Below are 20,893 nucleotides of genomic sequence, written 5' to 3' on the forward strand. Positions count from 1 at the left end.
TTTCAAAAGGAAACTTTTTTCTCTCCCAACTGATATCTCATGACTGTATATTTGATACACACAATTTTTTTCACAGTTACAAAAAGAACAAATCCCTCACAACTGCCTTCACAAGGCAATGTAGTTGAAAGAAACTAGGAAACTGTTAGTGTTGTGATTTGAGAAAGTACTTCAGCTGTGAAACTTCTCTGAAAATCTAATTGTATTCCAAATTACTCCAGTAATGCCATTAATTGCTCCAATAAATACCATAATCTGACAACAGTTTAATAAAAAATTTAATTTCTGTCATTCCATCCTTCTGGAAAATAATTTAGGTCAGATTCTTTCATTCTTTCTTTCAAAGTCAGGTGTCTGAGTGGCTGTGTTCTACTTCAAGAATGAAAAGAAGAAAATAGAGTGTTTTGAATTTCTTCTGCTCTGTTCTTCTTAACTCCTTCTTTATATAAAAGTCATTAGCACCTTTTGTCTCAGACCCTAACTTCTTATCCCTGCTGTAGGACATTTAATTAGGAAAAGTCAGGATTTGTGTGCCTCTTGAATTCAGTTTGTCAGTAGTTTGAATTCTCTGCTATTGGAAATGTTTAGGAATTTTTTTTAGAATTACATTTGTTGACATAGCAATTTAGGGATTACTGAAGTGTGGGTGCAGTGTACTGTGCTGCTGATTTTACTGACTGCTCTCAAGTCAGAAAAGTCCAAAATTGTGAGTGAAGAAAAATAAATGACCCAATCCCTTTCTAGGAGGTTTTGAGAAAGTTCATGAAAATCAACATGTAGAATGTGTCAAACTGTTAGTTAAAAAAAAAACCAAAACAAAGCAAAAGACAAATAACATATTTGATTAAGGTGTTTTATCCAAATTTGTAGAATTTGAGGACATTTTCAACCAAAAAACATGCAGAGGAAGTTTTGATTTAGGCCCTTTAGTAGACTGGAGTATTACATGCATTTTAACAGGCTTGCTTGGCATTCTACAAACCTGTGGGTATCTGAATGCTCAGGTATTGCCAGTTTAGCACAGATGATCATAGTGGGTTTTAATTTTGAAAATGAACCACGATGCTGCTATTCTGAAAAATACTTCCCCAAATTATGTATATAACTTGAAAAATCATAAATATTTTATTATTTTGCTTCTGGTATGGGTGTCTTTACATTCTGCCAAATTTTATACTATGTGAATAGAATATTGTGCAATGGATAATTAGTTTTTGGGCTTGTGAAACAAACTATAAAATATAAAATGAAGCAAAGCAGCTTTTCCAAAACTGTGTTACAAAACAAAACATTTTTTTTCTTGGTGAATTTTGTGCCAGCTGTGTCAAGCTACTTGCAAAGGGAGGAAGTTAAAGATTCAAAGAGTAAGTGAAGAGTTTAGATTAATGGCATTTAGCAGCTGTTTTTTAACTTGGAGTGAAAATCTGTAACTGTAGTCTTCAAGGGCAAAGTTCCTGGATTTTCTCATTCTTTTTTTGAGAACTGCCAAACTAGAATTTCTGGCAGCAGCTCTGTTCCTTCAGGATTTGTGGGAAAGACTGTGTAGAAACCAGAATTTAGTAATTAGAATATTTAGATTTTTTTTTTTCCACATTCCTAGCTTGAAGGAAACTTTTGTGTTTGTTGACTCTAAAGGGTCATGTAAAGATTTCTGAGCTCAAGGAATTGGATTCCTGACAAGGTGAGAAAAAGTTAGGAAATTGTCAGTAGTTCCTTCACAGAGACTAGGTAAACTCTGTTTAACATTTGGAAAATGGCATACTCTTCTAGTTAAAAGAAGAAATTTTAGTGGTTCATTTCCTTTTTTCTTCCCTACTTAAACTTTACCACAGTTCTTGAATTATAGCAGAATCTTTAGTGGTTCTTGCCAATTAAGCTTCTGATTGGTTGTTTATTTGTGTTTCTTTTAAATATAATTTTTGTGTGAAGAAAGAAGTCAACACAATCTCTATAGAATAAGCTTGTTAGCTTTTCCTGACCCTCTGCTCACAATTAGGAAATAGCTGGAGAGGACCTTGATCAAGTCCTTGCTGTTGACTACAGTTTTTTTTCAGAGCAAATGAATTTTTTTTTGTTTGTGCGTTTTTAAAATTATGCCAGAATTCCTTTCTGTCTTTCCTACCTGGGGGAGGAGTTTGCAGAAAGGTCAAAGCCAACTCAGGTGATCTCGGGAAGCTTCTGAGAACATTTTGAATTAATTGCATAGTACTAAATCTGTAAACAGGAGTCAAAACAATTGGATTTTAATATATTCTCAGTGTTGGTATAATGGAGAAACTAGAACTGAGGACAGAACTGAAACCAGATGGAGGAATAACTGGATTACTTTTTTTCAACACAATGCTTTTTCCTCAGTGCACTTGGCTGATATTACATTTTTACTTGACACTCTGAACCATTAAGGCCCCTGCTCCTTTCCTTTTCCTGGGAACCATGTGTCCCTAATGTCTGACCAATTGATTGATACTGAGATCAGCTGCATGCAGTTCAGTGCTGGGGGTTTGGGGTTTTATTGATGTCGCTCTTACCACCTCACTAGGTAGAACATTTCATTTTAGAGTAGAATTACCATGGTGGCTTGATGTAAGAGCATCACAAGTCCTGGGATTCTGTAAGTCTCAGAACTGAAGACTCTGTGCCACTGTGTTACTGTGTGAGCACACTATTCTGTGGTTGGCACCTTGCCTCATGGTGAGCATTCCCAGATATTCAGATGAGTAGTCAAAGGTTGGTAGCCTATTCCTGCATGTCCATGCAGACCTCTGAAGGTTTATTTATTTCTAATAAAAATTTTCTTGTTTTGACACCGATTGTTCTACCCATGTCATGATTCCTCTTTTTCTTTCCACTCTGGCACCCTGGGCTAAGAAATCATCCTTAGTCATGTACAGAATATTATTTTTCTTGGAAGTGAAACATGCTGTACTGAACTATATTGAACTCTGCTAAATCTACTTTGAGCTCATCCAATAGTACCATGAACCTAAGAATTTTTGTGGTTGGCAATCACATTTATAGGTGAAGAATTCCCACATTTTGCTAATGGCTGTTGAAATCTTAAAGCATACTTTTGTTCTACTTTTTAACAAGCTCAGTATGTCTTAAGAATGTGTATATTGAATAATTGGGTGCATAAACAGCTTTTGGTGCCTGAACTTGTGGTAATATATCTATATAGTGACTGAATATCAACCTGTATTATTTTACTGAATTGTTTATCCAAGGCCTTGCTTGGAACAGAATTAGCAAGATTGCTTTCTGAGACATTTTTTGTGCACTTCTCCACTGGGTTTTTGTTTTGTTTTGTTTATTTTTAATCTTCAGGCAAGATTTTAGAAACTCTTTACAAGTTTGGCCACTGTGAGAATGTTTAGTTTTTGTTGACAGAAACAGTGACAAGCATTTCCTGAATAGAAGCTTTTGTAGTTCTTGTGCAAGTCTTACTGTGTTGTTTGTTCTTTGGGGCTTTTTATGGCTAACCTGATGTTTCAGGAAAGCAGAACCAATATAATTAATGAGTTTTGCTGCTGTGGAGATTTGTGATTGTGACAAGAAGTCTCCATTATGATCTGTGCTTAAAATACCTTATTTACATTAATTTTTCTGAGGTAGATTTTCTGCCAGACAAGCTTTATGTGGTTTTTGAGAATGTACACAGGAAATTAAAATGCTTTGGTGTCTGTCTATGTAGTCTTGTTACTTAAAGGAAAAATTGAAATAAAACCCCCTCACAAAAATACACTTTGAAGACCAGATAATGCTGGTCCTTCAGTCAGTAGAGGAGTTGCTCTCAGTCATGGCACACTAGGCTGTAGAGGCCAGGAATTTCACATGGCAATTCTACTGTGACTTAAGTGTGTCGTGCTGTTCTTTGAGTTGAATTAAATGTTTGCAGGAAGTATTGCATTACCTACAGTACACCCCTGCTTAATGAGGGCAGAATCTTCTAATATTCTGGTAGGGAGATTTTTTTTAACAGGAGGGCAGATGCTAATGGAGAGACTGGGAAATCTCAAGTTGTAGTATGCCAAAGGGAGCTTTGGGAAATTTCAGTGATGTGTTTTCTGAGAATGAAGTTTTTGTGTGCATTTTAAAACAAGGGGTTTTTAAACTGTTAATCTTCATTCTGCAGCAACTAACTAGTAACATTTGGGCTTGGGCTTTTATTCTTTCTGTGGAAGTCTCCCTGAGTTATTTTGTCAACCTTTTATTCTGTCCTAATACATTTAATATATTGGTCTTAATTTTTAACATAGTGCAATCTTGCGTTTGTGGAGTAATTTTACTTCTGCATGTGTCACGTTATTGAAGGTGGCCACAGATTTCCTTTAAAATACAATTATAATGCGGTAACAATCCAACAAGTGGTGTAATACTGTGGTATAGCTCACTTTAGGGGAAATGTAAATGTATTTTCAAGGCTTCAAAATTACTTGTATTTAAATGTTTACTGTTTCATTTTCCCTTGTAAAGCTATGTCAAGCTAGAGGCAGACCATATCAAGGTAGATTTTGGGACTGGGTTATATAGCTTTTTCTGCTACAAATTGGATTTGAAACAAAATTCAGGATGTCTATCTTCAATTCAAGTATGTACTTGAATACCATCACTGTGGTTTCATGTAAATCCTTGATTTTGAAGTCTAGATGTGTTCTGATTCAAGGGCCACTTTTGGGTAGAAATAGTAACTTGATTTTGTAAGTAAATCTATATTGTTTTCTTATTGTCTCTGGTTCTTTAGGCTCCCATCCCAAAGAGTGCTCTTGTTCCTGTGATACCTATTACCAAATCAACGGGGTCACGATTCCGAAACAGTGTAGAAGGGTTGAATCAAGAGATTGAGATAATAATTAAGGAGACAGGAGACAAAGAGGAACAACTTGTTGTATGTATCTGCCACCATGATTGCTCTATATAATTATTTTGGTTTTGCTTTGAGATGAAGTAATAAACTTTATTTTGCAATATTTTTGAATTAAATTTGTCTGGAATTAGTTTTGTTTATATTTGTATTTATTATTTTCTTTAATAAGGTTAGTTGCAAAGTCTCCTAGAATGCAAAAGGAAGGAAAAAGTTAAAGCTTGAACCTGAACCTCTTCCTTTAAATAAGAAATCTCAGTAAAATGGGGAAAAGTAAAATGTCTGTGTTGAGAGTTTTTGTAGTAACTCTTTTTTGCCCATGCTGAACTGTCCCCATCCTAGGTTGAACCATAATTTGCCCATTTTTAATATTCATTTTTAGAGGTGAATTTAGTAATAAGGTTTCAGAAACACAGACTGTAAAGATGATTAAGGAGCCAGAATGTCTTTGATATGAAGAGAAGCTGAGAGAGATGGGAGTGTTCAGCCTTGAGGAGAGACAGCTCTGGGGATCCTGTCAATGTGCATAAATATCTCATGTGCAGAAATGGAGGGAGCTGGTCTCTTCTCAGTAGTGCCCAGTGATGGTAAAAGGGGCAGTGGGCAAAAATTTAAAAATATTACATTTTTGGTTGAGTTTTTTTAATGTGTGAGGGTGTGCAAAACCCAGAGCACTTGTGAAATCATTGTGTGTGAAGAGGTTAAAAACTTGACTGAACAGAGTCCTGGACGCACTGCTCTGCCTGAGTCTGCTTGAGCAGAGATGTTAAACTTGATAATCTCAAGTGGTTCCTTCCAACCTCAGCTATTCTGTGATAATGCGAAATCTTAAAAACTGTTTTCTTTAGTTTCTGAACCTGACATTTTAGATTCTTTCGGAGTTGCATGTAATGAATAAAATTTTCTACCTCAAATGTTTTCATGAAACCCAAAAAGACCCTCACCATTAGTGGATTTAAAGAAATTGTTACCCAGACAAGAGCAGCTGTCTGATACCTTTAATTTTTGACAGCCTCAAGATATTCCGGACGGGCACCGTGCCCCACCTCCGTTGGTGCAGCGCAGCAGCAGCACTCGCAGCATTGACACCCAGACCCCCGGTGGAGCAGACAAGGGCAGTAACAACAGCAGCCGCTCCCAGTCGGTGTCCCCAAGCTCATTTCTCACCATCTGTAATGAAGGCACTGAGGAAGGGCCCTGTTCTGCAGATGACCTGCTTGGTGATTCCAGAGATAAAGGTACCTTGTCACTTTACAAGTTCAACAATGCTGAACTTAGGTGATGTGCGTAACTACATAGGTGAAAGAGTTCCCTGCATCCGTGAGGAAATGGTAGCATGTGCTGTTTTCTGTACTTGATCAGTTTTTTTCCAAGTTGCTCCAAATACTGTGTGTGTACATATTAATTAAAGCTGGATAGATATGACTGCAGCATGTGCTTCCCAAAAAGCTTTTCTTTTAAATAATAGATTCTTCAAGTATTTTAAGCAGGTTGAAGAATCTAGAATGTATAGTATCAGGTGAAACAGCACAGTAGTCCTGTTGCTTGTGTTGAGTATTTTTTTTATGATCTTGGCCGAGATCTGCAGCCTTATACTATTTTGTACACACACCCATAAAAGCTTAAGTGTTTAGGGTTTATTTAATTATTATTTTTTATCTGAAATCTTTTGAGAGATCTTACGAAGAATTTTATAATTCAACATAAATCTGTTCTTTTTTTGTTAAAGAGTATGGCTTCTGCTGATTTCTTTTGGGTAGATGGTGACAGCACAGAACCGTAGATTTAGGTTTTGCAGTTGCAAATTGAAAATGTCCAGGAATGATCAGAGATGGCATTGGAGCCTGAAAATGTTATAAGGAGAATAGAAAGAAGGAAGGGAATTGAGGTAAGGAAGCTTATTTGCAAATGAAGGCTTTGAAGGCAAATGAAAATGTTTTTGAATTTTATAACATTGGAATGAAGTGGCTTTAAATTTAGAGGGCATTTAAAGATAGCTCTTGTGGTTTTTTTATAGTGTGTCACATTTAAGTAATGAAAAACTCTGTTCCTGCAGAAAATGGGAATAATTCTCCTTTGCCAAAATATGCTACCTCGCCAAAACCCAACAACAGCTACATGTTCAAGCGTGAACCTCCTGAGGGCTGTGAAAAGGTGAAAGTCTTTGAGGAAAACTTGTAAGTTGATTTTTGCTACATAAGAAATAACATCTAACAATCAGATTAATTATTGCTTTATTGATTTTTGTGTCAGATAGAATTATTGGTCCACTTGCTAAAGCCATGCCAACAGCCTACTTCTGTTTATTGGTGTAACTATATACTAGCATGTCTGTATGTATTTTGCTGTTGGAGTTTAGTGTTAATATCTTGAGTGATAATTTTTAAAAATCAGCATTGCTTGAGAGGAATCTCTTACCTGATAGACAGTGGGAAAAGAGCTCGAATAACCAGATAGGGAGAGAGGTGAGAACAGGCTGTAGTGCAGCTAATGCATGTCACAGCTTGACAGGCACGTCCAGTAATCTAGACTCTGAAGACCATATTCTTTTCAGCTAAATCAATGTAGTTGTGAAACTTCTAGCGACTTGAACCTGGGTATTTGATGCTTTGATTATTCTGAAAAAAACAACTTTGATAATTTGGGAATATTCTGAGAGGTTATGTTTTATTATTATTCCAGAGAAGTTTTTGTACCCTTATGTCACTTGTATGCAAAAATCTTAACCTACAGTTAAAAATTCAGTCTTGTTACCCAAGGAGTGTAGATTGGTCAAGAATGCCATCTAAATCTTTGTTTAAAAAAATGAGCTTGGCTGACCTGTGCAAATGAATTTTGAGAGGTCTCTACAGCCTGTCTCATAGCAATGTGGGAAGGGTTACAGTAACTGAAGTTACCTATTTTAGTGTGAAGTCTCTATTTTAGTGTGTGTAAACTATGTTGCCAACAGATAGATGGTATTTACTTGCTACAGGAACATACTCTGTTGCAGTTTGACTTGGATTTTTATTTGTTTTAATAAGTCCTCTCTGTTCAGCTGTAGAGTGCAACAGGCTTCTACAGAAGTTTCTACCTAGCTATGGCAGTCTTCAGACACTGCAGTCTCACGAAGAAATATCTTTTTATGTCTGTTACTTGAATTCCATGTATATGTGGAATACATTAGTGTAATTATTTAATGCTCAACCTTTGTTTAACATTATTTCTATTTGAAAATACTATACAGATTTTCATTTGGGAAGAAAACTTACAAGTGGGGTTGAATTTTCTGGACATTTGGGAGAATCAGCTAGCATGGAAATGTACCCCATTTCATGAACAGAATTACTTTTCAGAATAAAGTATCTCTACAAGAACATACTGGAAGATTGGCTTGCTTGGCTTAGCAAAACAAAGACAAGTGAACATGGGTCTTCTGCAGACACAATGAAGGGAGGGAGAGGTTGTAGGCAAAAGGACAATGCTGGCAACAACAAGAAGTGATTAAAATTTCTGATGGCTTTTTCAAGCACTAAAGAGAGACTAAAGCAGATTTCTGTAGTTCTATCTTGAAGCAGACTTTGGCTACTGTAAGTAGATTTGCATTGCAGTGTTAGAACACAGAAGTGTTCACAGAAGTGAGTACAGAAGGCATTCCTAAGGTCTCCATTATTTCCATTCCGGTTCTGTTTTTCCTAAAGCATGTCTTGGGCTGAGTTCTATGCTGAGATGGCAAAACTGCAAGTCAGGATCCTAAATATGTGTTCCACACTTCCTTTCCAGGATATAGGTACTTGATCATGAAAAGTACATTTTATTCTCTGTGTTGAGTTTTTAAGTAAGATTGGGGTCATCTTCTGCAGAGAGTCAGGGCACACTTTTCTGAACATGCAAAGAAGACAAAAGTGATCATACCCTGATGATCATGAACCCCTTTGAGAGATGCAGTATTAGGATCATTGCTATGTCAGCTTTTTTTCACAGAGCTTTCTGTATAAGTAGTCTCTATGTGGGGCAGAATGGGTTGGGTTGTGCAAGTTTCTGGAGAATGATTGAAAATACTTTCTGATATAAGGAATGTGCTAATTCATGGATAGGGTTTGTGATCAAGCATGAAGTTGTTAGGGCTCCTTAGGTTTGGAAACAGCCTGCCCTAAGAACATGCTGTTGTCTTGCAGCACATGTACACAAGCTGTTCAAACCATCTTGCAATTTGCTGTGTGCTGTGAGTGTCATTAAGGCATTATTGAGTAGCTGAAATACTTCCAGTTGAAACCTTGACTTGTTTTTGATGATGTGTTCAGTAGCACATCCCTGCCATAGGCAGATTTTGATTGTTCCATAAAACTATTGTGTGTATTTTATTTCTAGGCCAAAGCCATTGCATGAAATTCCAGCCTTCTATTGCCCTGACAAGAACAAAGTGAATTTCATTCCGAAAAGTGGCTCTGCTTTCTGTCTTGTCAGCATCCTCAAGCCACTTCTTCCCACACAGGATCTCACACTTAAGGGCACTACACACAGCCTGACTGTCTCCTCCAGCATGACGCCTGGTTTGTTACAGCCCATTTCTATGGCCTCCTTGACTACAAACACAGATCAAGACAGGATCTCTCGTGGAACAAGTACAGTAATACCACAGTCCTCTCTGCTCCAGCAGTCAGGATGTATTGAGGAAGCTGAAGAATAATTCTGATTGTCTTGATATTTTTTGGGCAACTACTGGGAAAAAAATGGAACCAGTTGACCGGACCTTTCTGATCACACACACATACATTGTTTAACAATTTGTGGCACTGCCATAATCAAACTATTTGTATAATTGACATTTTGGTAGCACATTGAGAAGTTCAGGAGGATGCAGCAGCTGATACCCTATTGTACTTTCTGCTTTTGAAGACTCTGGTTCTATTTCTCTCCTGCTTTTTTTAAACACTGGTGAAAACAAAGACTGTTATAATCCTTTGCCATTTAAAGGACCAGTTGTTGTGATGGTATGTGTCCTCTGACGTTTTTTCCCGTTGAAACAAGTCTCAAGACCAGCCAGCTGATCCCATGTACCATTGTAATCTGCAGAGGGAGGGGCAATCAGATGGTTTTGCAAGATGTCTTTTGTATGAAAATGTGTATTTTGTAACAAAATTTTGCCTTTTCTGGTTTGTAGCAGATGGTGTTTCCTGGTGATGATCCCCCTACCCTTTTTTTTTTTTTTCCTTTGGTAGGGAAGGTTCTTTTTTACTTGGCTGGCTTACAGCTGACGGGACCAAAGGATTGCTGAACTATTATAGCAGTCTCAAATTATGTGACCTTGCTGAACAGCCTCAGACTTAAAGCAAGACCAGTTAATATGTTCAAAACTTTTAAAACAGAAGAGTATGCAAAGACAGTGTTAGTATATAGTGTACATTTTTTTTATATCAAACATTTGTGCTTCTGGTAAGTCACATTCTTAAAACTCCTTCCTTCACAGAATTCCTACTAGTGTTGGTTTATTGGCTGGAAAATTGCATTTTAAAGCACTTGCCCTGGTATTGTTCTGTTTGTCCATAGAATTTTTGTGCAGATGTAGGGAAAAGATATATTATCCTCTTACTTGGTATTCTTTTTTCCAGGAAATACTTGGCTCTTACAGGCTTGCTTAGATCTTTGAGTCAGCCTGAATCATTAATCACTCTTGATACAAATTTGCTCTGACATGACTCATCACTGTATTATAGACCCTGGCCACATAACACTGAAATACCTGTGCATGGTTTCCTCCCTTTTGTCGTAGTGGTGTTTGTGTGTCCGTTGAAGGTGGTGGTTTGTCAGGCATGATATCTGTTATGCAGAAGTTTACAGCAGCAGCTCTCTTTTTGACTAGCAGCTTAGGCTGGCATGTAAAACAGAAGATTTTTTGATACTTGGTTTGTCCTGAAAATGTGGCAGTTATTGGTTGCTTTGAAATTACAGTAAAAGGCAAAAAAGGCAGGGGAAGGCAGCTGCAAACAGAAACTGTTCAGGAACTTCACTGAGGTTTCTCATGTGTTGCTGGAGTGCATTACTTGGATTTGAGTTAATACATTTATAGATATGCAGAAAACTGCAATGACCTGAATAGCAGTGTCACAGTCACAAAACAAGATGATCTTGTATCTCTTTGACAGAGTTAGATTCAGTAATTTCAAACTATCATTGTGAGCAGTCTCTGGGTCTCTCAAGCAGGTCTCACGGGCTTGCATAGACACAACTTCCATCTGCATAGCTTCCATGGATCAGTTGTATTCTCAGGTCTCCTCATAATGGCAACTATTGAAAATTGATACTGCAAGTATAACAGTCGTGTTCAGTGCTTAATATAATTAATTTGCTTGCAAACATTTTGTTTGAGAGGAAAAAAACCCCTGCATATGTGTGCAGATAATAATAATTTTGATGCATATTTGCTGTTCCTTTAAATCTTGTATTAGTAATTATTGCAGCGTCTGTTATTCAGCAAGTAAGTGTAAATCATACTAGAATGTGCTTTTAAAACGTTATGAAAAAAAATCAGTAAATTAAAATTGTACCAGGAAGTATGGAAATATTTCACCTGTTTAATTAGCAAGCAAGCATAATTTGGTTTACTGTCTATCTTCCCATCAAAATGGACAGGACTGTTTTGAAGTAACAGTTTTGATTTGTGCTGACTTTGTCAGTCACCTGGAGTTGTTGAGGAACAGAATTCTAAAAATAAGCAGCTTTGTGCATCAAACTTGTGTAATTTCGCCAGTTGATAGCTCTTTTCTAGACCTTGTGGATAGTCATTTGTTTCTTCTGAAACACTACAGTGCAATTTGAAGTCTAAAATGCACTGCTTTAGATAGGTTTGTTTGAACATGGTGTCACTGAATCCAGATCATATTCAGGTGAAGGAAGTGCTTTTAAGTCTGTTTTCTATTTCTGTAACAGTAGCATGTAAAGAACTTCATTGTTGCCAAACTGCCTCGTGCTTTATTAGGAGATCTTAACTGGATGGTTAAGAACCATTGAGAAGGGCTCAACTTAACAAATAGCCTTTATTACAGCCTTGACACTTAACTGATTCACCAAAATGCATTCTGATGTTTGTTTTCATCACAGTGTGACTCTCCCAAACAGCAGTGAGCTTTCTTATGGTAGGACTTTCTTTTGCACCTGTGTTGTAGTACTTTGAGTATCTCTTTGGTAGTTTACCTTGTATGTTATTGGACAATGTACTGTACAAGTTAGTGAGCTGCTCTGATAAAAACCAAATGTAAATGTGTGAAGTTTCAGCTTTTTATAAAAGACTGCATTCAGGACAACATTTGGTCTTTTTTACATGCAGGACAACTCTACTATTGCTATGGCAGCTCAATTTTGTTGTGAATCCACACTAAGGACTCAGAGTTAAGAAAATATGACAGCTCTTGTTCTGATACCAGCTTTGATGTGTGCAGACAAAAATTAGCCTTAAATTTTTTTATGTGCTGTCTTGTGCCATAGCATAGCTGTTAGCTGAAGTATTTAAATCAATTTGCAAATAGCTTTGAGAGTGCATGGAGCTTTTTAAAAATTCTTTTATGTATAGAGTGAGATGTTCAGTTTTTGGGGGAGCTGACCTGTGCATTACAGTTTTACTGAACGAGTTCAAATTCTTTTGGCTTACTTAAAATCCTAACTATGCATAGACCTAGTCAGTTCCTTGATTGCCTACTTTGTAGCTTAATAAAAAGTAAAGGTCTATTTTTATGCACAACTTGACACATTTGATATTCTTGTTTCCTTGGTGTTCAACAGTTCTAGCCACACTTACAGGCTGGTGGTTTTGTTAGTAACACTGGCAGTTGATTTTGAGATAATATACTAAATGATGTTACTCCAGTTGTAAATTCAACTTAAATCACAAGGAAGGGGTTCATTGTAATGAAGTTGACAGTGACTGTTGTGATTATTGGAATTGTTTTTTCACAAACCTCAAGGCACAGAAGAAGAGGGCTTCTTTGGTAAAGTTTGACCTGCATCAGCTATTCTTTCCTTGCTTGGTGCCATAATCCTGTAGCATTTAAGTACTTGGAAAAGTAACAGAGTGCTCAAATATATCTATCTTGAAAAGAAATTCTTGATTTCGTGTGTCCCAAGTGAAGAAAAAAGGGAGTGAAAATTAAATATTGCTTACTGTGGAAGTAAATGATTGCTGCGTTTGATTTACGTAAAGCAATAGCAGCTCTTATAAAGTATGTTTAGTCTCAGGGCTATTTTTTGATTTGTTCTAAAATACAATTTCCTGGAATTCAGAGTCTGAGACTGTTGAAAAACACTGAGTCTGAGCTTTTTGGGAAGAAGGAAACAAAGTCATATGCATTAACCTTTCCTCTGCCTCAGGCCAAACTTCTTGTTGCTTATTAAGAGAATTCAGCGGTACCACAGTAATTCCTTGCTTAAGTATTATCTGTTCTCTCTCCCTGCCATCTCTAAAATGCTGATTGCTGCTTCACAGAAGCTCAGTGCCAGTCATGTCCATATTTCCTTGCTGAGTACAGTTTCTCCATGAAGCTGAGAGGGCAAAGGAGGATGTGTAGGAAGTCACCAGATACTTGCAGCTACAGGGATCCTTCCTGCAGGGTGACTTCTTGGGTATCTTAATTTCCATTTGACTTGTGTGCATGCACACATAGTCTGGATAGGTCTGCTGCCTTTATCTGTGTGGTAGGAGGCAGAGCTGATGTTTTTGAGAAGATTTTTTTTTTTTTTTTTTTTTGTATGTACAGACTTGCAAAGCCGTTCTCTTCCAGAACTGATGCACACTTACATGCATCTCCAAAGCAAAGCTTGTGTGGTGTTCTTACTTGTCCTCATGAGATTAATATAACCTGCATAAAGGAAATAAAAGCATCCAAACACTTGGGAACATCAGGACTCTGCTTTCTCCATGTAATTCCACAGTTCAGTGTGCCCTTCATTAGATGACTTAGACCCAAGCCAGGTTGATATATGTTAAACCAAAAATGTTTGCTCCTAGGAAAGGCAATAGAAGATAAACCCCTCATGACCTAGGGAGGTGGAAAGCACTGGGGAACAATTGATTTTACTGTGATCAGAGAGTTCTTCTAGAATTGTTTTTCTGAGTATGGGTATACAGGAAAACAAAGTGACCAATCACTGCAATATGTACCTGTGTATTTTCTTGATGTGAGTTTGTCAGCATTCAGCAACTCTGAAAATCAATTCCACTTTTAGCATTGTGTTTATACAAAGAATTACTTCGATGTATTGTTTGGAAACTGTTACTTTGCACATCAAGTGGGGAGAGAATGTTAACTATTCAGAAGTGTTCTGTGAAATTCCAGTCCTGTACCCCAGCTGAACCACAGTGATCTCTTTCTGAATGCTCCAAACGTAAATGGAGTCCTGTTAGTGCTTGCTTGTTTCATTGCATGTCATCAGTAAGTACCTGAGGTATGGTCTTTGTTTAATAGTTCTTCATTGGGATTTGTATTTGACTACAGAGACTTCTGTAGTGTTGACAGGTCTGTCTGAAAAGCAGAAGAGGCCTTGGCTTGATAACACTGCAAATTGATTGCACAAACTTTTGAAACAACTGTTTGGAAAATCTAGTAAGCTAAAAAAAAACAAAACAAAACAAACCCCTTCTGAACACATCATCCATCCTAATTGTCAATGTACTGATAGTTAAGAACATAGCTTGGCTTCATTCTAAATTATTTCATGTATTGAAATGTGCAATTTTTGAGGGTAGCAGTCAAGGGATGTTCAAAACTGCCATTAGATTTGCCTTTGTATGAAATTGGCTGACATGTTTTCCTCTGTTACACTGTGATAACTTGTGGAGATGTTCTTGCTTATGTTGTACTGATCGGTTGCTTGTTGCATGTAAAGCAATTTTTGTAAGCAAGAGGAATTCCAGGGATGTTCTGCAAAAAAGGGCCTATTCTGAGGTGATGTACACTGTTGTAAAACTGGAGCAGCTCAACTAATTTCAATGGAATTCTTGATTTACACTAGTCTTTTTGCTATGTGTAGTTATGCCAGTACAATTTTGCACAATGTTATTTGAATATTGCGTTCTGATTTGTGAACTGTTTCTACTGAAAACAGTGAAAATTTTACAAACTGCAATAGCGGAATGTTTTTGGCCTTTTTTTTGTTTTGTTTTTGCCTAAAATAAAAAGTTGTCACTTCAAGCTATGGGCTAATCTTGGATTTATTTTTAGTAGCAGGGGGTTTTGTGTTCTCACAGTCTGGAGATTTGCCTGAGCATTTACCCTGAGGGTAATGGGCATTTGCTACAAATAAAATAAGCGCTTTTTAAACCCTTTTGGAAAAAATTCATCAGGATGGAAATCTTTGTTTAATTCATACCCTCATTCCTCCAGTGCGTCCTGGAGAACACTCCTGAAAATTCTGCCCTTTCCTCTCTTCATCTTCAGTAAGTTTGGTCAGTTCCTGAGGACACTACAATTCCACCATTAGGGGAAGGTGCATAAAGTCCTGGATTTTGGAAACAGAAGGATTCAGCATGTGTTCTCCTGGGAGTGAAGATATAAGAACAGGACTGAGGAAAAGCCCTGGATTCCTACTGGTGGGTTTATTCTGCTATTCAGTAGAAGGCAACTGCTGAAGCCCAACTGAGGAAGCACTTAGGCTGATGTTGAAATAGTCTCATGTTCTACATCTGTCTGTTTACTCAAAAGAAGCATTTTTCTTCATGGGCAGAATTTGGACCTAAAACATCTTTAAACTAGAAGTGGTAAACTAGATAAATTATTTGGTTTGGGGTTTTTTTGTTAGCTCTTATATTAATTTTGGTCTAATTTGTCTAAAAGGCTTGGGCCAGTACCCCTTCTGGAAAATCATTGTCAGCTGTATTTCATTTCGAAATGGAGAGGTAGATTTCTTGGAATCTTGAAAAATTAAAGGATTACTAGTATGTGTCCCTCAAGGCAGGGCTAGCTTGTGATTTTCCAGTGGTGGAAAAGTTTGGGCCAATAAATATAACATCAGCATCCAGTTCCCAATACTGTGCATTTCACAGCCAGAGACCATGGGTCAATTTGCATCCAAATAGGAAACTGCTGGGTTGAAATGTAAAAGGAATTCACAGCCAATGAAGTCTGGAGTATTTGATGCTTTCTCACATTTTAGTCCTTTTTATCTGTTCAGTTGTCTGTGGATGTTTACCTGTGTCCAGATGAACAGGATCTGATTCTTTATCAAATAGGCTGTGACCTCATCCTCCAGTAAGCTATTTCTCCACTATTACAAATCTGGAATTTACATTTTCATGCATGTAAGGATTTACTGTAAATATGTCTGGTGTTCAAAATACCTTCACACCTTGCATTACATATAGGAAAACTGCCAGAGGCATTAAGATGCTGATGAAGATCATCTGTGAAAACAAAGAGAATGGAAAGAGCATCTCTGTGGTGAGCAATGACTATTCTTGATTCACCACTTTCATTTTAAGCAGTTACGTTCCTCAGTTAAACAGCTTGTGTTTTTTTTCCTTCAGATTGTAGGAAATAATCAGACAGGAGACTGCTAGGAGGATTTCTCAGGTATCTAAATTTTTTCTTGGTGTTAGATCTGACTGCATAGCAAATTAGTATAGAAGTTGTAAGCCAATGCTGCTTGTGTTGTATCATACTTGCTTGTTGTCTGTTTCCTGGCTCTTCACTCAGCATTTGGAAATTGTATAAGATAGTCATCCCACCCAGACTTCAAAACTTTTGAAGTGCTGCTGTCTAACACTATTTCATCTGTATGCAGCATTTGCAGAAGCACTGTTCACTGCCAGATATGTCCTGGTTAAGTGCTGTGTAGTGCAGATATAAGTTACAATAGGATGGAGGAGATAATTTAGCTGAAGTTCTCCCACACTAGAACCAGGCTGGATTAATCATCACTGCATATCCCTTTTTTCAAGTCTTATTCCTGCCAACAAGCCTGATTCATCTCCTCCTGCACTGTCTGTTTACAGAAACCTTGTTTCAAAAAAATCTTGTTTGACATAACCTGGGCCATGGCCCTGTAAGTGATGCTTGTATTGACGTAGGGGCATGTCTGTGATCAATAGCAATTTCACACTGTGGTGACATTGCTTGTAGTAAAGAAAAGATTCAGTAGTAGATTAAAACCTCATTACTGCAAGCAAAGTAGAACACTGTTCATTAATTCCTACACTTATGAACATGGGGAATGTAACTGCTGTGATTAAGCTGTTGATTAAGAAACTGTTTGCAGAGTTTGTTGTGGATGCCTTTTCCAACTACAGATGTGTAGCTGACCACTGTAAACACTAATTCCACTGTTGATGGAAATGGCTGTTAGGGAGATTTGTTTCCTGTCCACTGCATGTAGCTGAACAGTGAGCCCTGCCAGAATTAATCTGGCTTGTGTGTCAGGCAGGCAGCAGGTAAGAATGTGTTCTCTTTGCCCTTCATCTTTCCAAATCTCTGAAGTTAATTACAAGTTAGAACAGAACAGGATCTACACTGTCTTGTACTGGACAAATTAACAAAGAAGGTACATCCTGGCCTAGCCCAAATCTTTATGTGGCTTTTGCAAGATTTTAATAATGTCTGAAAAATATTTTTCTATATATAGGATTCATAAAAGCGCTGATTGCTGCAAGATGTAGTCAAGCACTGTGTAGTATAGATGAAGGGCTACAGTAGAATTTGGTTTATGATTTGCAGCTTTGCAAAATTACTTATATTTGCTGTAGTGAATACAGTTAACATCAGCTGGGACACCACAAACTAGGCTGAGCAGTCAGATATTTGAGTTACTTCTCTCTTGAGATGAAGCTTTTGTTTCTATTTCCTGTTTAAATAGAGCAGTTTGGTCTAGGGTTGTTCTGGGTTTGTTTTTTTTTTACATTCTCAACCTTTTGTGAGTTGTAGATATTTAATCCCTCATTAATAGGTTTTTTTTATACCATGTTCCTGCAGTTTCAATGGTACCATTACCTTTCCTCACACAGAAAAGGGTCTTTTTGTGATGATTTTTGATTAAAGCTGTAAGCAATATCTTTAGCCCATAAAGTTATCTTCAGGTTTCAGGGAGATGTTTGCTAGGTTCCAAAAATTTCTTACAATAGAACTCCAGGGAACTGTCCTTACTCTAAGAGTAGGATGAATGGCAGCATTCTCCTGCAGATGTGTGACAGCTGCCATCCCAAATCATCCATATCCAGCCACACAGTAAAGCAAACTCATGGGAAGCACAGGTCCCTGAGCTCAGGAGTCAGAGGTTGATTCTGATCTTAAGCTGACATCTCTGGACAGCATCAAATGCAGCCACTTAAAAAGCATAGTTTCACAAATGTTTGTTCAGTTGCATTGCTTGTTTGAATCTGTGTTGCCTACATGTATGTTCTTTTCTTCTATAGCACTTTCAGTGGTTCCATAAATCTCTTTTTAGAGCTACATTCCCAGTCAAAACAGCTGTTAAAACCCACAGGATCAGAAATGCAAGAGCAGCTAGAGTCTACATAAACTTAAAAAAAAAAAAAATCTTCCAACTCTTGTCCTGCAGTGTAATTCTCCATGGTCTTGGGTTTGCTGGAAGCCACAGAGGGTAGATGCTGGTTTTGGTGCTTAATTGCAAGTTAAGACAGAGGTATCTTGTGGACAAATGGATAAAAGGGTTACATCCTGGCCTGGTCTGGATGGGTTTTTCATGTGTTTCTTTGGCAATATCAAGATTCCAACCATGCCTTGTTTTTGGCACACCACACCTGTATTCTAACTGCAGAAGAAACAACACAGAACCTGTGCTCAGTCTCACCTTTGTTGTCAAAGAAGGTCTTGTGAAATTGCAGACAGCAGAACAATTGTAAAGTTTTCAAAGTGCCCAGAGAAGCTGTGGAAGTCAGATTGGATGGGGTTTTGAGCAGCCTTATCTAGTGAAAGGTGTCCCTGCCCACTGCAGGGGGGGTTGGAACAAGATGATCTTTAAGGTCCCTTCCAAGCAAAGCTGTTGTGTGATTCTATGAAAACCCAAAATTCATGGTATGCTCAGGATTGGGAAATGATGCCATCATCACATCCACTTTTATGTCCCAAATACAGTTTTGCTGTCTCAGGTGTGAATTGTAAGCATGTGATTTCCTTGAAGATAGAACAATTAAAAAGAATCCTTTGTATGCCCTGGAGCATTTTTCTGGAACTACTATTTGCCTGGTAACCCCAGGGATTTTATTTTTAGGCGGCCATGGGATAAAAAATAATTAGCTAGATCTAGTTCCCCCTCTTTTTATCCTCTGTGATGCATCACAAATCAAATCTTATCTGCATTGAACCATACCAGCTTAATAGGATTTCAAATAGCTCCAAAATGCCCCAAAGCCAAGGTGTTAGAGGTTGATTTTTCTCTTAAAACTCACAGTAGGATCCTTTAATGCTGTTCTTGGAACTTAAATGTTCACCATCGCACCAGGTGATGGTGTGTGTCTGTAGCAGGATGTTAAAGCCTTTTATAATAGTAAAATGAAATTAATCTGTTTTAAAGACCACTGCAATAAAACCTGTCCATATCTGCCCATAGGATATCTATCTAAACATTCAGGAGTTCATCTGCTGAATATCCAGTGGCATCTGGATTTGAAAGGAGATCCAGGTCTGCAGAAGTATTGAGCAATGTTGATGCAGTTTTGACAGTATTCTAGACAGCTAGAAAAAAAAAACATAGGATAATGTTTGTTGTTAAATACAATAAGACATTTCTAAATAATGAAATATTTAGATTGACCTCGGGATATATCTGTAGACAAGCAAAAAAAGAACTGAAGTATATGTTCTTGTCTCAACAAACTGAAAGTGCTGGCCTCACTTGAATTGATTGGTCTGTGTGACAAAGTGGTAGATTGAGCTGCTTCACATGCTAAATGCCACCCAAAGAATGTTCCAGTTCATCTGGGATCTTAATGAAGAACAAACTTGGTGTTTTGTGCAAAAAGTATTTCATAATCCAGTAGAACACAATCTGAACATTTTCTCCATTCTTCAGCCTGAGTTCCATTACATGGCTGGGTACAGCCAGTGTCAGATGCTGTTTGATAGGAGTGTTTGTGTCACTTTTTTCCCCTTCTCTTACTGGTATGTTTTCTGGCAGTGGTGGGACTTGAGACATGCAAAGTAAAGAACAAATTCTCTCTCTGAGCCAAGAGTGTGGTACTACTGGCTAACACTGCAGTATAGTGCTTGCACTGCAGAGTGCCAAATGTGGTTGACTTCTGCAAGAGAGAAAAATGAATTTGTGGGAGCCTGAAAGATTCATAGGACAAAAGTTCACATGTTGATTCATTTTTCCATTGCCAATTCAGATGCTATCACTTTTGCTAATGGCCTTTTGGGAAGTAGTGAATTGGATGTCAACTACAAGATTAAGATGCTGTAAAATATGAGCTGTTAGATTCAGTACAAGGCACAGGCTACCCTGTAGTGACTCAGTTATTATAAATTAGTACTTATTCCAGTTGTTTGAATTTTGTCTTTCCTTTGAGTAGCTTAAGGTTTTGGCTTGAAGTACTGATAGAGATTTGAGGAACACTAGAACTGTTATTTATTTCATACAAGACAATTGCACCTGAATTTTAAAATGGATTTTTTTAGTGGATTTACTGGAAAATCTACAAGAATTCAGTTTAATCTACTCAGTCCAAGCCTATTTCTGATTCCTATGTTCTTTGTCTAGTAAAAGCAACTCTGACTTTTATTTTTTTTAATGTATATTTGAAGAGTGTGCGTTCAAGCTGTAAAATTCTGAACCTAATACTTAATGTATTTTCTCTTTGCTGGCTGATCTCTCCCATGCTGAAAGAATCAGGACTTAGTAAGGGATCTAAATTCCCAGAATATTATCCTGATATATTGACAATTGACTAATTGTATTCTTTCAATTTTCTAGTTGGCAAAACACAACAGAATTTTACTTTCTTCAGTTTTCTAATTGTCTTCTCTCCTGCAGGACTTAGCAATGTGTAAAGCAGGACAGTGGGATGTAATGTCTTTATGTGTAAACTTATTCAGATAACTGTATCATAAC

General features: G+C 37.4%; 1 protein-coding gene across 1 annotated transcript in view; it reads left to right on the plus strand.

Moving 5' to 3' along the window:
• FAM117B (family with sequence similarity 117 member B) overlaps positions 1-15,024 on the plus strand; it is a 28,539-nt gene extending 13,515 nt beyond the window's left edge. The window contains exons 5-8 of the mRNA XM_079311378.1: positions 4,742-4,885; positions 5,874-6,099; positions 6,918-7,038; positions 9,212-15,024. Of these exons, the coding sequence (XP_079167504.1) occupies positions 4,742-4,885; positions 5,874-6,099; positions 6,918-7,038; positions 9,212-9,530 (810 nt within the window). The 3' untranslated portion in view covers positions 9,531-15,024. The remainder of the gene's footprint in view (positions 1-4,741; positions 4,886-5,873; positions 6,100-6,917; positions 7,039-9,211) is intronic.
• The last annotated feature ends 5,869 nt before the right edge of the window (positions 15,025-20,893 follow it).

This window comes from Erithacus rubecula (genome assembly GCF_903797595.1).
Source record: "Erithacus rubecula genome assembly, chromosome: 8".
Classification (NCBI taxonomy): domain Eukaryota; kingdom Metazoa; phylum Chordata; class Aves; order Passeriformes; family Muscicapidae; genus Erithacus; species Erithacus rubecula.